This window comes from Astyanax mexicanus, chromosome 6 (genome assembly GCF_023375975.1).
Source record: "Astyanax mexicanus isolate ESR-SI-001 chromosome 6, AstMex3_surface, whole genome shotgun sequence".
In the NCBI taxonomy this organism is placed as follows: Eukaryota; Metazoa; Chordata; class Actinopteri; order Characiformes; family Acestrorhamphidae; genus Astyanax; species Astyanax mexicanus.
In genome coordinates this window covers 40362612-40379335 of record NC_064413.1, presented here as the reverse complement: position 1 = coordinate 40379335, position 16724 = coordinate 40362612, and the positions used below count along the sequence as shown (strand labels likewise).

The window sequence follows — 16724 nt, the reverse complement described above, 5'->3', positions numbered from 1 at the left end:
TTGCAATACAAATTAATGTACTTTAAAATAATATATATATATATATATATATATATATATATATATATATATATATATATATATATATATATATATATATATATAATAAATGCAAAATTTAAGGAAGGGAAGAGGGGTAAATTTCCTTCTGTTAAAAGACTCAAGACAAAGGCTCCTCCTCTCTTTTCTGATTGGCTCTCAAGTTTGCCGGTACGACGACCATTGTTGCCAGGTTGGGTGGTTTCACGTCAAATGGGCTGATGGAAACGCGCTTCGGCAGGCGGAGAAAAGTTAAACTAGATTATAATGAGGAGGTTGCGTGATTCTGTATTGAGTTAATAATACATAATAATAATTTATTATGTACATTTTAGCTGGTTTATAATGTAATACAGTTTATTGTATATGCGCATATAAATATACAAAAACCTAATTTCTCCCCCACATCCAATCAGTTTACTAACATTTTGTCATATCGTCACATATTTATTTTTTATTGCTTGTTCTTAAATTGTTTTAAAACTTAAAATTATTTTCATCTAGCCAATTATTAAAACTTTTTTTATCGCAATAGCAGCTATTTTTCTGAGGTCCTACAGACAAAACATACATAACAAATATAAAAAAAAAATAACACTATTTTTTTGGTTTTGGATTTTTAAAGTACGTTTTGTGTGGAAATCACTGTAGAAATCTGGCAACCCTGATGACAGTGAGTGACGTTGCGCACACGTGGTGTCCGCACATGTGTAACGCATGGTAGCTGCGTGAATAGTCACACAGTGTAGATTTTAGTCTTTATTTATTAATCAGAGTTTATCTGTATAGGGGTAATATGTGGATTTAAGGCCAGCGCTTATTAGAAGTATTTAGACCGGTGTGATTTCAGACTGAGCGCGTGAGTAAAGCTGTAAAAGTGCCGGTAATGAAGGTGAAGCTAGGCTGGCTAACAGCAGCTAGTTACTGAACTGAGTTAAATTAGGTCTTTTCTGCAGTAATATTTATCATGGCAGCAGCAGCAGCTCAGCAGAAGGGTCGCGGGCTCAGTTTCGCCGAGCAGCAGATGCTCCGACACGGCTGGGAACAAGGTAAACCAGCTGCTGTATTATAATTATCATTAATGGTTACTGGTCCAGTTTACTGGTCTTACCTGAACTCAGAGAGGTTAACACGCTGCTCCTCATGTTCACCAGGTAAAGGTCTGGGAAAAGAAGGGAACGGAATCTGCGAGCCAATCAAAGTCAAAGTGAAATGTGATAAAGGAGGGGTAAGAGAGACTACCTGTGATCTGCTCATTCATAATAATGTCTAATTATTACTGTCTAATTGCTTCAGCTTCTCAGAAGAAGGCCCTGCATTAGTATAAGTAATGTTCTTCATAATAAACGCTGACGTAATATACGATTATTACATTAGGTTGATGTTTTATTTTTCAATTACATTTATAGGGCATTTTTTCAGGGGGGGGGGGATTAAGCCTAAATTTTGACTACACAGCATTTTAAATGGAGATTTCCTATTAAAAGAAAAATATATTGTACGACTAAAATAATTAATTCCCCTCTGGGGAACTGACCCTATAAAGTAAAACTAAACAATGTTAAGAGAAATTAATGAAATATACCTACACACACAAAGGTTGTGATTTAATTATATATATATATATATATATATATATATATATATATATATATATATATATATATATATATATATATATATATATATATATATGTTGGTCTGGGGAAATGAATAAATACATTTCTATTAATAAAAATAAAATAAATGAATAAAATAAATAAAAATAAATACATTTCTATTAATATTTTTGGAATTATTTTTGTCTTTTGCATAATGTTGTCAAGGCCATTCTTGGATCAATTTCTTACGCTTTAAATTGTTTACACACAGCCGACGTGTTTGCTGCATTTACAAAGAGCATCTTACGCCACATTAGTAATCATTTGATCATGTAATTAAAATTCCAGTGAAAGTACAATTAAAATACAGGAAAGTACTGGCAAAACTGTTTAATATAATGAACTGGTCACATCTAATTTCTGTACTAGTTTGTTTTGTGGATGTAATATACTGAGAAGTTCCTCCCAGTGCTGTGAGACAGAACTAGGGGCATGGTCTGGTAAACTGCTGCTTAGATTGGCCACACAAGCCCAAATTGTCTGTTGCTGACTAAACCTGAAGCTGTACTCTCCATTTAGTACCAGACATCTGCTACCTTTAGCATGAGCTGGAGTGGTGATGTTGTTATGCAAAACTTATCTTCCTGAATTGGACCTCAACAATGATCTTGTGCCTCAGTGTTATCAAATCCTCACAGGAGATATTCAACACCCAGTGTAAACCCTTTCCAGAAAGTAAGGGACAGACACACTTCTAATTCTCCTTAATTAAAAAAAAAATTAAGTAAGCAGGTGTCTACAGCAGCAACATCAATGTAAACCAGCGGTTTAGTTGTTATTGAATGTGTTCACGGTTTCTCTGCAGGTGGGCCACAAACAAAGTGAGCAGTTCACGTTTCATTGGTGGGATCACGTCTTTAATAAGGCCTCGTCTGGTTTGGATGTGGAGTCAGGACAGGTATGTGTTTTATAAGAGAACAAAACTTATAATATCATTAAGATTTTACAGATCCTGCATCACCAGAATCCGGGCCTTGTGCCGGGTTTTGAAAATGTTGAATGCTGTAAACTGAGAGTCTCATTTGGTGGTATAGGATGGTGTGGTGGTGAAGAAAAAAAACGGAGAGGAGGAGGGAATGATCTCCAACAAGAAGCCACGCAAAGCCATGTTTAAAAAGTCTGGACTATATGGAGGCTTTGTTAAGGTACAGTAGAGTGCAGTGTACTATAATATGCAGATTTTGTTTTTCAGTTTTATCAGAATTGTATTATCTAATAAGAGACTCTGTGTTGTAGTCTGCCACGCTCCTCTCAGGGCAGGAACAGCCTGAAAGCAGGTCCTCCAGTTCAGAGGACAGCAGCAGCAGCTCAGACGATGACGATGATAAGCTGGACCTTTCTAGTACTACCAAGTAAGCTCTAGCCCCAAACTAACAGCACAACTGTGCATTTATGTTCAAAATAAAGAAAAATAATTCATGTGATTACCTTTTATTGCTATACTCATATATTGCATCTATATATGTCTGACTGTAATCGCATGTTAAAACACTTTTAAAACACTAATCATGATTTGGTTGTGATCATTATAGGTTTATGAGGTGTTTTTTTTCCTGTACAGATTATCAACAATGTCTGGTACAATCTACAGCTCTGAATAAAATTGAGACCACTTCAGTCTTTGAATCAGTTTATCTGATTTTGCCATTTATAGGTATATGTTTAAGTAAAAGGAACATTGTTGTTTCATTTTTAAAACTACAGACAACATTTCTCCCAAATTCCAAATAAAAATATTTTTTATTGCATTTGTTTACTTAAAACGAGAAATGGTTGAAAGAGTTCAGAAATCAATATTTGGTGGAATAACCCTGGTTTTAATCACAGTTTTCATGAATCTTGACATGTTCTCCTCCACCAGTCTTACACAGTGCTTTTGGATAACTTTATACCACTCCTGGTGCAAAAATAAAATTCAAGCAGTTCAACTTGGTTTGATGGCTTGTGATCATCCATCTTCCTCTTGATTCTATTCCAGAGGTTTTCAGTATGGTATCAAATCAAAGAAACTATTTTTAGTGGTCTCTTTTTTTTCCCCAGAGCTGTAGATATGACAGTTTGATTATAGCCTAAAAACCACTGTCCTTCAGTTTGTAGTGAAGCACAGTTCCTAGAGCAGTAGAGCAAAGTATCTTTGAGGATCTCTGCTGGATCTGCATATAATAAAACGTTTTGCAACTTAAAAAAAATCACTTGTTGGGGGGGGGGGGGGGGGGGGGAAGTCAGATACATTAAGGGGCAGGTTACCTATTAAGCCTAGTAATATACAAAAAATGGTTGATTCATGGTTTCAGCACTTCCTGTTAGTCCAAGTGTATTTGATCTATGCATTATAGTATTAGAGTGCAGTACACAATTGGGACGTAGCCTGTGACTCTGGTAACTGGTATTTGTTTTCTGTCATTTGCATGCCATGTATGTCCTGTCAGTGTTTATGATTGTCAGCATATCTGACTGTTTCATCTTTACGCAGATTATCTGATCACGCTCTGATGAAAGCCTGTGGAGGACGCACTGCACATAAGTAAGCACAGCACACTGTTGCTACAGTAATACCAGATATGCAATGCATGATTAATGAATATGAAGAGTTAAGTCACATTCATTTGTATTAGGCTTCTTGTATGTTACGTACTGCTATTTAATTCACTTTTTAAAGCAAACTGAAACATTTCTACACTTTCTTTATTATTATTTACATTTCTGCAAAACCAAATATATGTTCTAGCTTAGGCTGGACAGTAAAGTTGTTTTCAATTTTATTAAATCTTTAAAAATTGATTATCTACTTTTGCTTTGTCAATGAATGTATGCATATTAAGCACCTTCATGAGTAGGGGTGGGGCAGTATCAATACTGTGATATATTGCATTGTTTCGATCGTTTTATATTCATTTATGGCAATATTGTTATTTTTGTAGAAACAAAAGCACTCTGTTCTCACTAAGACACATTTGGTGGTGCTAATCAAATGAATAGGGTTTAATTAATTAACCTGTGGTGAAGAATATTGATTATCAAATTCTGTAAAACTGACACCAATAAATGCATAATTCCTGTTATTTGCTTATTTAGGAGTATTTTATCCTTATCAGTAACAGGTGTCGTGAAGTATCGTAGAGAATTGTCATGCGATTATATTGAGTATCACAGAACCACAGTATTATATTGTGATTTTGTATTGTGAGATGGCCACCCCTATAAATGAGACATTTAAAACAAATACATTTATAATTAATTGAGTTTTTTTTTTTTTTTTTTTTGTATTTTCCTTTATTTCAGAGGTGCCAGGCATGGCCTTACCATGAGTGCCAAACTAGCCAGACTGGAGCAGCAAGAACAGGAGTTCATGGCAAAGTACGGCAAGAAGGAGCAAAAAAACAAACCTTCTACTCAGAGTGTAGAAACCCCAAAAATCACTGAGCAAAATTCTGAATTGGACCAGGAGACAGTGATCAGCACCAAACACAAGAAATCAAAGAAAAAGAAGAAGAGACAGAGCTCTGAACATGTCTCTGAGAATCCTGCCCAAGAGGACGACACCAACATAGATCCTCCTCAGATCCACAGTAATGAAGAAACATCAAAAAAGCAAAAGAAGCGCTCCAAAGAAAAGATATCCGACACGACAGACGCTTCACTGGACAGTGAGGTATTAAACACTGAGAAAAGGAAAAAGAGAAAGAGGAAACATTTAGAAAAGGATCTGTCAGCTGAGGGAGGAGTGAATGGGTCTAATGTGCTGGATGAGGATTCTACAGAGAGCATTCAACAATCAGACGAGGCTGCAGTGGCTGATATAGAGAACATTGCTGCACTTCCACAGATAGATGACAGCATTTGCAAGAAGGAGAAAAGGAAAAAGAAGAAACATTCTGAAAAAAGGTCTGTTTTGGAGGAAGGACTGAAAGAGAGTAGTGTGGTCTGCAATGAGGACTCTACGACTGCAGAAGCTCATGCACAAGAGCAGCACAACGAAGGCAGTGTTCCAGAAGATATCCCGAAGAAGAAGAAGAAAAAGAAACACTCTGAGCCCAATAAAGAGGAGCCAGTGTCTACAGAGTTAGAAACCAATAACAGTTTAGAAGCTACTACAGAGGACTCAAGCACCAAGAAAAAGAAAAATAAGAAAAAGAAGCATGAAAAGTAAACTGTGGAGGTATATTAAGAAAGACTGGACACTGAACACTTGGGTAGCACATGATACTTATGATCTGATAATGATGATCTCAGAGGATGGAGTGATTTGTTATTTTTCTACCTTGCCTAAGTGTTTTTTTAATGTGTTGGGACACATTATGTCTTGGAAATCTGACGATCTCCTATGAATGGGAACAGGACTGGACTTTTGTAAATCATCAACAGTGAGGAATTTCATGCATATTTAAACAAATCATGTTTCTCCTCAGACTACTTTTGTTGCAAACTGCTGGTAATTCTCTTTGTTAATGAAATGTAGTGCATTGGAATTGACCATTAAAGGTACACTATGGTTTTTAAGGTAATGTTTATTCATGCCTTTTAGTATATAAACTGTAGAAAGTGTATTTTTGTAAGATTCAGAATTTACAGAATGTGTGATGTGCTTTTTTGAGAACAGGCTCAGGCTAAATGTTCAACATTATCTTGAAATGAAGTTCCTGAGTTACTAAGAATCAGTTAGAATGATAAATTTGTTCTTGATAAGGCTATTCATCTTTATGAAAAACAGGGGTGGGCAATATGGCTCTAAAATGACATCACAATATTTTATGGTATTTTTGCGATAACGATACTCTTGGCGATATGACAAAACACTAAATTAAAAAAATATATATATTTCAAGAATACACTACTGCAGGGGTCACTAATAGGACCGCGGTCTAGGTCTGGACCCAGATGTTGTCCAATCCGGACCCAAACTGATAAACTACTGAGAAGGATTTAATTCTGACCGTGTTCATTTAAAGCGGCGGATTGTTTATTGTATTTATGGTTTACGTGCTTTACAGCGCAGTAAACTTACAGGCCAATCACGTGTGCTTTAAGATCACCAACCGCTCTCCTCTGCCAATCAGATCTGTGCAGATGCGAGCGCGCGGAGCCACACAGGCGAAGCAGGTGGTGAGACGTGGGAGAATAAAGCGAGAAAAGCTAATACAGATGGTGCGCACCAGAAAAAAACATTTAAAATACTACAGTTATAAAACATATTAACAGTAATGTAATGTAACGTAACCGAGCAGTGTTACATGGAGAAATTAAAGAGAAACAACCGAGACAAGAGTGCAAAATATTCCACTTTACTTCACCTGATCAGAACTCCTCAACAAGAAAAAAAAAAAACTTCGCGCTCGCAGGCGCTCTCTCTCTCTACTCCCAAAACAACCCTACCTCAAAACTAAGGCCACCCCCAGGGGACACAAATCATTGGCATCTCCCCCAATCAGTTGTACCCACAACATAATAAAGTATGCTACAGTAACAATATAAAATAAAATGAAACTACTGTTTTTCAGCAAACATTTCTCCATATATTTTACGATTTATCATTAATGTAATTATTATTATGACAGGCAGGCCTAAATCTAATATAAATAAAATCAAATAGAATAAATATAGCATTTTGAAACAAAGTGAACATACAGAATCACATTATTAGACTTGATATGTTAAATTATTGAGGGTGTTTCCATTTATTATTATTAGGTTGATAATGTAATTATTGTGACAGGCCTATTTAAAACAATAAATATTGTTAAAATGTACTAGCATGAGTAATTTGTTTTGTCTTTCAGTTGTTGATAAAACACTGACAGAACTACTATAGGCTTCTTCAGTAAACAGAATAAAACACTGAATTATAACTCAAGTTAACATTGGCGACGGTCCGAAACTTAGCCTGATATGATATGGCACACCCTTAACTGAGAATTTTATCAGATTTTTAACAGAAGTCAATGATTCACAATGTCATGATTCTAATAATACACTCGAAATATATCCATATATCCAGGATTAAAGTTAAATAAATTATACTGCACAGATATAATCTGTCTCTAGTAGATATATAATGGGAAATAAAAACAAATTTTATCTTGATAAAAACAGCAAAAAAAAAACATTTCAGGGTACAAAAAACAAATATAAACACAAGAAACATAAATATAAACAAAATGTTGATGTAAAAAAGGTAAAGTGATCTATAGTTTATCTGGCCATTCCACTGCACTCATCTCACAGATCCATTTATTTTTCATTCCACAATAGGTGGGAGCCCAGCTGTTAAGAGCATTACTACTAGGTTTTACCATTCCACAACTATAATCTGAGGGATTTGGTGGCTTAATCCAGAACCTGTGAACGAGAGAACTGGTTTAAGATATGCACACATGCTGTGTTCGGGCTCAACAATGTAAACAGTAGGTGAATGTTATTTTAACTCTTACCCATCGTTAAGTTTAGTACCAGTGGTCCATTTCCACACTTCAGGGTTTTTGTAAAGTCCGATCCAGTACCCGTGATAAATGTCATAATAAAAGGGAGAGTTCTGCATGATGAACTCCTGAATGGGTACAACAGATAATAAGCACACAGTATTAGAAGAAGGATGGAACTTTTCCAAGGTTGTAATAATGTGTAAACTATATTCGTATTAGGGGTGGGAATCACAGGGCATCTCATATTACGACATTATACACAATATTTTATATATCTCAGGACAATTCTTTATGATACTTTACAGCATCTTTGTTATTAAAGAGGCTAAAATACTCCTAAATAAGCAAATACCAGTAATTATGAATTTATTGGTGTAATTTTAATAGAATCTGACAAACAATATTCTTCACAGCAGGTTTATACTATTCATTTGATTAGCGCCACCACAAGAAGTAACGAAACAGTGAGTTTAGTTAGTTAAATTGTGGTGAGTTCTTTGCCATCAGCTGCCGGTGCTTAGAGGGAGCAAAATTGGCTCTGCTCCCTCTGGGGTGGGTAGATGGCGCTCTCTCCCCATTACACTTAAGGTGGCGCTGGGCGGCACGAGGCGTCTGTGAGCGGAAGAATCGGAACCTAGCCGCTGTGCTTTCCTCCGAGCGCGCTAGCCGCTCAGGCAATGATTCATCCGCAGCAGCTCGAAAAAAAGGGGTGATTGGCTTCGCACGTGTCGGAGGAGGCGTGTGCTCGTCCGCATCCTCCGAAGGTCACGGACGTCACCGGTGATGGGGACGCACAAAGGGGTGGGACAATTGGATATCCAAATTGGAAGAAAATAAATTGTGGGTGAGTTTGCTGAAGTGTATTGTTTATGTTTCTACAAAAATATTTATATTTGATGCAGCGTTTTGATAATGTATCGCAAAAAGAAATGATGATAAATCATCATTGTAGTTCTTTATAAAGTGTATTGTTTATTGCTTTTCAAAACATCTATTTTTTTATATTTATTTTAAAATGACTGTCTTGCCAGTCTAAGGTTTTTTTTATTTATTGTTTCATCAGAAAGCACAAATGCACACTCATTTATTACTGATTTAATTGTAAAGGTCTTCTTGTGGTTGTGTGTGAAAGACAGAGATATATAGTAATGAAGCTGAACTACTTCACTAATGTACTAATGTATTAAAATGTATCTGTATCTACTGGAGTATTATTTTTACTCTTACTTCCAGTTTTACTTCACTACATATTTCACTGAATTTAATACTTTTACTCCAGTATATTTTTTATGTGCTGCATTGTTATTTGTTACAATTATAAAAATGTTATGAATCATTCTAAACCCACATTATCACTAAAGCCACAGCGGTTTGATAAAGCTCTTCATCATTGACTGAATCAAGTGATCAAGCTGATCTTATAAGAAGACCTTCCTGCTCCGTTTTGCCTTTCAGTCTGAGAACTTTCCACTGCTTTCTGTAATAACTTCACAACACAGTACTGTTCTTTTACTTTCAACACTTGAGTAGTACATTTTAGATTAAAGTACTTGCAATACTTAAGTACAAACATGTTGAATACTACAGTACTTCCAATTAAGTGTTAGCTTAAAGAACATTAACTTCTACTCAAATCAATGTTTTACTAAAGTCTGGGTTCCTAGTCCTTTAAACAACACCAGAGGAAGTCATACTTATAACTGCTGACCATTAAAGCAGTAGTGTTTAAATTAATCGACTCTTATTTGAATCTCACCTGTTCCTCTCTGCTGTCTATGATAGCTAGATCTCCTCCCATTCCAACGCAATACTGTCGGCTGTTTTCCCAGGATTTCCAGTCATAACCATTATAGAATAAGTAACAGCTGGATCCGTTCTGAATCCAGTTCATCATACAGGGCTCACAGTGAATCTCTGTGGGACATAATGCACAGTTTTAATTCTGATATATATATTGGCTGATATGGCATTGTAAATGTGTTCCATACCAAGATTGTTTTAAAAAACAATTTAAATAGAACTTCTCTTACCTCCATCCCTGATCTGACAGAACGCTCTGACTGGAAATGTTGGAAATTGAATGATGGACCTCAGGGTGTTGTTGAACTGATCTCTCTGAACAGTCAGCTCTTCTTTCTCTTTCTCCAGTGCTGCTGTCTCAGTCTTCAGCTTGCTGTGTGCTGTGCTCTCGTTGGTGTAGAGCTCCTGCAGAAGATGATTATCATTGGTTAAATTGTGGTTCACCGCTTTCAGGGCTTGATTGGCACTAGTCATGCTGAGGTGCTCCATCAGCCATGTGCTGTTCAGTTGCTGAAGTTCTCTCACCAGGGTGGTTCTGTGCTGTGAGACCTGGATGATGTCTGGAGAGAAATAAAATAGAATGTAGAATAGAATAGCTGTTTAAATTTCATACAAACGGCGTATAACCATATCTTTTCAGGATTTGTTCTGAATAAACACATTTTTATACATATAGAGGAAAATTAACCTTGACTTTAAACAACTTTTTGTACATTTTATACAGTTTTCTTTGATGTGAGGGTGGGTTGTCTGAAGTGCTGCCTGGGTAAGCTGAATAATTATTTTAAGAGGTTAAATAACACAATTAACACAACAAAAACATTTTTAAAAATGTTTTTTGTTTAATAATTTAGACATTTCGGTTATGCATTTAGTTTTTCATTGTCATCTTGAATAACCCCGACCCTTTAAGAAAATAACCTAAAACATTGAAATAAATACCTTTCTACTGTTTTATTTTCAAGGGGCTAAGGCTAAAGACTTTCAGCGTGTTCAGCAATTAGTCATATTAATTTCTCCTAATTTTCATCATCTCATCTCTATACAAACTGAGGTAAAGCCTTAACTGGTCCATCCTGTCATGGTAAAATATTAATAATTTTAGAAGATCAAAACGTATCTTTAAAAATAACAAAATCCATATCAATTAAATATTTGTAGGGCAGCTTGCTGTGACAGGGTGGACAGATGAATGCAACTTAATAAATATAAAACCATGAAGCTGGAAATATATGATTTCTGTGTAATCTGTATAAAAATATAGTTTTGAGGGTAAAAACAGTGAATTTCAGGACTAGACTTAATTTGTGATGGTGTGTCAAAAGACGCAGGACTGTTATACTTACTGAATACACTCATTCCCACTACACCTGCCAGTAATAAAACACACAGCAGCCCCAGGCAAGCTATAGCTGTTCTGTATGATGGGGTGCGGGATGCAGCAGCTTCCACTAATAAAAGAGAACACAAGCAGTTAGATTGTAAAAAGCCAAAGAGCTGTAAAGAACATCACATTCAGGTTATTAAAGTCTGTTTCCAAAATATAATAAACCTCCAAACTCTTTAACTCTGACTGTAGTAAATACGTTTTTGAACCTGAACTATTTTCTGTATTCAACTTCAGTGCTCTATCTGATTTATGCTTATGTAAATGAATGCAATAAAATCGTAATAGTAATTACAGTAGTAAATGTTTAGAAAAGGGCATCAAAAATGGCATCAGAAACTCACCTGTAGGTTCAGGAATGCTCTGTGATGGAGGTTTCTCTCCATGTCTCTTGATTTCTGAGTACAGAACCTCTTCAACTGGATCTGCTGCTACTCAAAAACAGAATTAAAGTTAAATTGTGTTTAACTTGTTTAGTCAAGCAACAAAACAGTCCGGTAATTATTTTCCGAAAAATATCAGAAGAATTTATTATTATTATTATTATAAAATCTTTTGACTTTCTCGTCTTGTTACTGTTACTGGTTGTCACGTCTAAACATATATTTTTATCAGTATCTGCACGTGTCTGCAATTCTGTACCAACCATGACACTGGTGATCTGGTGTTGAATTTAATGTAAAGCTCCTTGTCCTATATATTATTGTATGATGTTAATATTAATTGCATTATAATAATAATAAAGCCAGTTTAGTCTATTTCATTTTGGTTGAATACATTACTATTCCAAACATCACTGATCATTTCAACTGCAATACAAAAAGCAAAACTCACCTCTACGCTGTGAATCATCAAATCTGGTAAAAACCACTGTAGAGTAGGGCACCTCATCCTCCATCTTACCTCTACAGTCTACACACAGATCCTCAGACTGCAGCAGATACAGACTGCCAGCTGCAGTTACGTGTGGTGAAAGTGTCAGTATTGGGTCAGACCTAGGAAAGCACTAACTTTGGAAATTGTACACAATGCTTACTTACATCCTGTTGTGACACACAAACACGATTCATTTAAAAAGAAAGAATAAAAGATTAGTTTTATTTTCATTTATTTGAACTTACTTTTTGTTTAAAAAAATGTTGTTTTAAAAATCTTTATTTAATTATTTGGAGAGAAACAGAATAAAATGTTGTGGGTCATGTCTCGCAGTATAACTGTTTAAATTTCATACAAATGCTGTATAACAAAGTATTTTTCAGGATTCATTCAGCTTTGTTTGGAGTGAGGGTGGGTTGTTTTCTGTGCTGCCTGGTTAAGTTGAATAATTCTTTTAAGAGGTAAAATAACACAATTTGTTTTTTTTTTAATAATTTAGACACTTGGTTATTCATTTAGCTATTCATTAAAATAAATATTGAGCTATTTAAATGTGTCCACACTGTCATCCTGGGATAACTTTGCCCCTTTAAGAAAAAAATCTACATCATTGACATAAAAACCTTAATACTAAGGGGTTGAAGATACTTGCTGCATGGTCAACAATTAGTTATTAATTATTATTATTTACTTTTTTATATTTGTTTGGTTGTTTTAAAATTTCTAATTATTTTGTTTTGATGTATTTTAGTTTGATTATGTTATTTTACTAATTAAAAGTAAATTTGTACATTATATAGTCTCTTAATATTATATTATCTTCACTATTTTCTTTAACTGTTATTTAATGATGATGACAATTATTATTTCTTTTTATCTGCTACAATAAAAACAAACAGTAAAATTAAAGATAGATATGATATATTGATTAACTGGTTGAAAAGATAAAATATTTTAATGTGTGTACATGAACTGAACTGACCTGAATGTTCCCTGCTGACCATTTCAATCTATCAACAAATACAACAAGAATACTCAACAAGAATGATCCAGTCTAGATGATTAGATGAAACTCATTCAGTGAAAGTCAAACGTCATCAGCGTTTGCTCGTGTCTAACTTGGGCATTCAGTAAAAATCCAAAGAGGAAGGAAATCACATTTTTGTAACTGAGCAGCTTTCAACACTACAAGCACTTCAACATCCAGTGAGGAATATCAGATATGGTGAAAGTGCCTCGTCACTTTAGCTCACCAAAAAGAGCCCTTGGTTACGTGCATCTCAGACCCTTTAAAAACATTGAGAAAGTTCCTTACAGCACTCTGTCCTTTACTTTAACCCTTTGAACTCTAGGCTGTTCAGGTGTGGTTTTTCTTCGATTTTGTCAGTTCCTCTTTCAGGTCTTATAACACAGTAATTACATCAGACAGCCACATACCATCTTTTACTCCAGAAGCCATATAGCTGCTCAAAAAATATAATCATTTAAAATGTTAAAGGAAGCAGAATAGTTATATTTTCCTGGAACTGGTTATGTTTTGGTCACGATTTTACAAAGCGCCTGTTTTTTTTTTTTTTTTAAACTTATTTTTAAATGTATAGACTTTAAATATATGCACACCTAAAATGGTTAGACTAGAGTTTTTATGAGTTGAAAGCATAAGAATATTGATGATAGTTCATTACATGGCTTATTACTGACAAAATACATGGAGAGCATCAGGCGGAGTTATTTTTCTTAATGATCACACCAAAAACCTGACACTCAGAGCAGCCTATGCCTTTTAGTATTTTGATCAGGAGACACAAAGAAAACAATATACAAAAATGTTAACATTTTAGTCTAAATAAATAAAAATGTTTAGTACAAAATAACTACTTCGTAATAATGTGCAAGTGAAATAAAAACTATATAAAGTCGTGCCATACCTGGCTTTAGTTTGAGTGCAGGTGGTTTCACACTTTTTCTGTGCACACTTTTGAGTCATTTACTGATTTTATTTGGTTTAAACATTATATTAATGTTTGAAGCACTAAAGGTAAATAATATTGGTTGGGGAAGGAGATTTAGATGTAGGTGTTTTTTTCTTCAATTTAAGAAAGAGTAAGTTCTGCCCTTTCTAACCATATATGAATTATGTTTATGTGTGAAGTACGGTGGCCGAGAAAGCCCAGCGCAGTGCAAATTGAAAAGCGCTGCAAAAGCACAAAACACATCCATCAAAATTACAACACAGGCGCAGCAAATAGAAAAACGCGCTGCAAAAAGAAAAACGCGCAGCAAATAGAAAAACGCGCTGCAAATAGAACCACAACACAACGGAAGTGAGTCACAACACAACGGAATTTTCCCGGGGGACCTTAAAAGATGCTGTACCAGCTGTATACAAAGGACAATAAGTGGCAAACAAGCTTCTGAAAAGTAAGTTATGTTTATTACCTGTGATTACCACGGTTGTGTGCATATTATTAAAAGTTCTGCTTCACAAAACGGCTTGTTTGCCACTTATTGTCCTTTGTACACATAGTGAAGTCCGAGACGTTACTGAAGACGCAGCTTAGCTGGTACAGTATCTTTTAAGGTCCCCCGGGAAAATTCCGTTGTGTTGTGACTCACTTCCATTGTGTTGTGGTTCTATTTGCAGCGCGTCTTTCTATTTGCAGCGCGTTTTTCTAGTTGCAGCGCGTTTTTCTATTTGCTGCGCCTGTGTTGTAATTTTGATGGATGTGTTTTGTGCTTTTGCAGCGCTTTTCAATTTGCACTGCGTTGGGCTTTCTCGGCCACCGTAGGTGAAGGGATTACTGACTAATTAAGCTGAGAACACAAGGTGCGATTTTGGGCATAAAATCCGTTAATAGGGTTCTAAGGGTAAACTCATGAAGTTCCTAAGAGACTCATACTGAACATCTTAAAAGCATCACAGCACAGCGAGTGAGTGAAAGATCATCTGACCTTTATAACAGTATGTAGGTGTGCTAGGATAGGGCTTGGGTTAAAACTAACTAATTTTTTAAAAAGTTTTACAATCATTTTAACAATTCAAATGCTTTAACTAAATGTTTTACATTACACATAACTTCTTCTGACCTTTTTTTTTTTAGAATATAAATGGGCTGTAGCATCACAGTTTCATCAAAAGTCTCCCACCAATTAACATACCGCTCTTTAATGGAAATAAAAGAATTAGAGTGAATGTGTAGAAAAAAATTGTGTTCAGATATCTACTGCATAGTGTTACATCCACCAAACCAGGCCTGGTCACAGTTTATACAGGACACGGTTTAGCCTTTTAACCACAGGGTGGAGCTGTGAAGAGTGCAGTGAAGAATGAAGTCAGGGATGTTACCAATATGATGCTTTAACCCCTTGTGCTTCAACACACTCACTGACTCTGTGAAGGGCTTGTTAATGAGATGATTAGTTGGGTCAGGTGTGTTGGGAGCAGGGAAAACTCTAAAAAGTGCAGGGCTGTGGGTTCTTCAGGACCATTAAATGGATGTTTAGTGTTTATATAATAATTTACTCAATATTCTCAAAAAATATTAAAAAAAATGTATAAATAAGTGTACAATGTATAAATAGGTAAATAAAGCACAATTGTACAAGAGTCAATATCTAAGTAATGTATCTTTTGTGTCTGCAGCAAAACACTGTGTGGAAAAACATATATATATATTTTTAGGATTTACTCTAAATCTTTGTTTGTAGATTTACTTTACTCTACACATATTATTGCAAATATATAGAAACGTTAACCTTCACTTCAAAGTACTTTTTGCACATTTTATATAGTTTTCTTTGATATTTGAGTGGGGGGCTGTTTGCCAGGTCTGCAATGTTTTCTGTTTATGCTAAACATTTTTTGTTTAAATAAGTTGTTAAATAATATTTTTTTAAATTATATTTTTCTTGTATTTTTTCAAATTGGAAATGTGTTTGAATTATATAGGCACTTTAATTCATTCAACTTCAGCTATTTCCATCACAAACTTAATTTAAAATAATTTAAATGTGTCCACAAATTCCAAAATAACATCACCATGACATCAGTAACATCACAACCTTAATGCCATTTTAATTTCACTGACTGAAACCCCTTGCTGAATGTTCAGCGATAATAAAGTTAATTTCACCTAATATTTCTCATGATAATTACCAACTTACTGTACAATAAATTGGCCTCAATAATATTTGACAATTGTGATATCATCTATTGTTTATTTGTATGTTTGTTCATATATATGTATATATAACAGTGAACAGTATTTTAATCAGTCATGCAATACCAGACCAATACTATAATAACTGACTCCATACACACAGTGTGAACTACAGTAGGGGAAGAAAAAAGTATATATTTCCCAAACTATGATTAATAACAATCTTTTTGCCTTTATAATGATATGACTGCTTTGTTATGCTGTTCTATTATCATTATGTCAGCGGCATTTAATCGTCTTAAAATGACAATATCATTGTTTATTGCTAGAATTTCTGGGAAGATATATTATCCACAAAAAAATCTTATTGTGACAGACTTAG

General features: G+C 34.9%; 2 protein-coding genes across 3 annotated transcripts; one reads left to right on the top strand and one right to left on the bottom strand.

The window, feature by feature from the left end:
- Positions 1-719: 719 nt before the first annotated feature.
- gpatch4 (G patch domain containing 4) lies at positions 720-6200 on the top strand. Its single transcript, XM_007249734.4, has 7 exons — positions 720-1088; positions 1194-1267; positions 2506-2598; positions 2735-2845; positions 2937-3052; positions 4174-4224; positions 4983-6200. The coding sequence occupies exons 1-7, from the start codon at positions 1007-1009 to the stop codon at positions 5848-5850; spliced, it is 1395 nt and encodes a 464-aa protein (XP_007249796.3). The 5' UTR covers positions 720-1006; the 3' UTR covers positions 5851-6200.
- A 766-nt stretch (positions 6201-6966) lies between these two features.
- LOC103037177 (C-type lectin domain family 9 member A) lies at positions 6967-12322 on the bottom strand. 2 transcript variants are annotated; one of them, XM_007249735.4, is made up of 8 exons: positions 12141-12321; positions 11651-11737; positions 11266-11370; positions 10445-10479; positions 10150-10324; positions 9876-10033; positions 8129-8244; positions 6967-8036 (listed from the first exon to the last, which is right to left on the bottom strand). In XM_007249735.4, the coding sequence occupies exons 1-8, from the start codon at positions 12202-12204 to the stop codon at positions 7883-7885; spliced, it is 894 nt and encodes a 297-aa protein (XP_007249797.3). In that variant the 5' UTR covers positions 12205-12321; the 3' UTR covers positions 6967-7882. The 2 variants fall into 2 exon arrangements, with proteins under 2 accessions (XP_007249797.3, XP_015461397.3); XM_015605911.3 differs by having other exon boundaries at positions 10150-10479; positions 12141-12322.
- Between the last annotated feature and the right edge of the window lie 4402 nt (positions 12323-16724).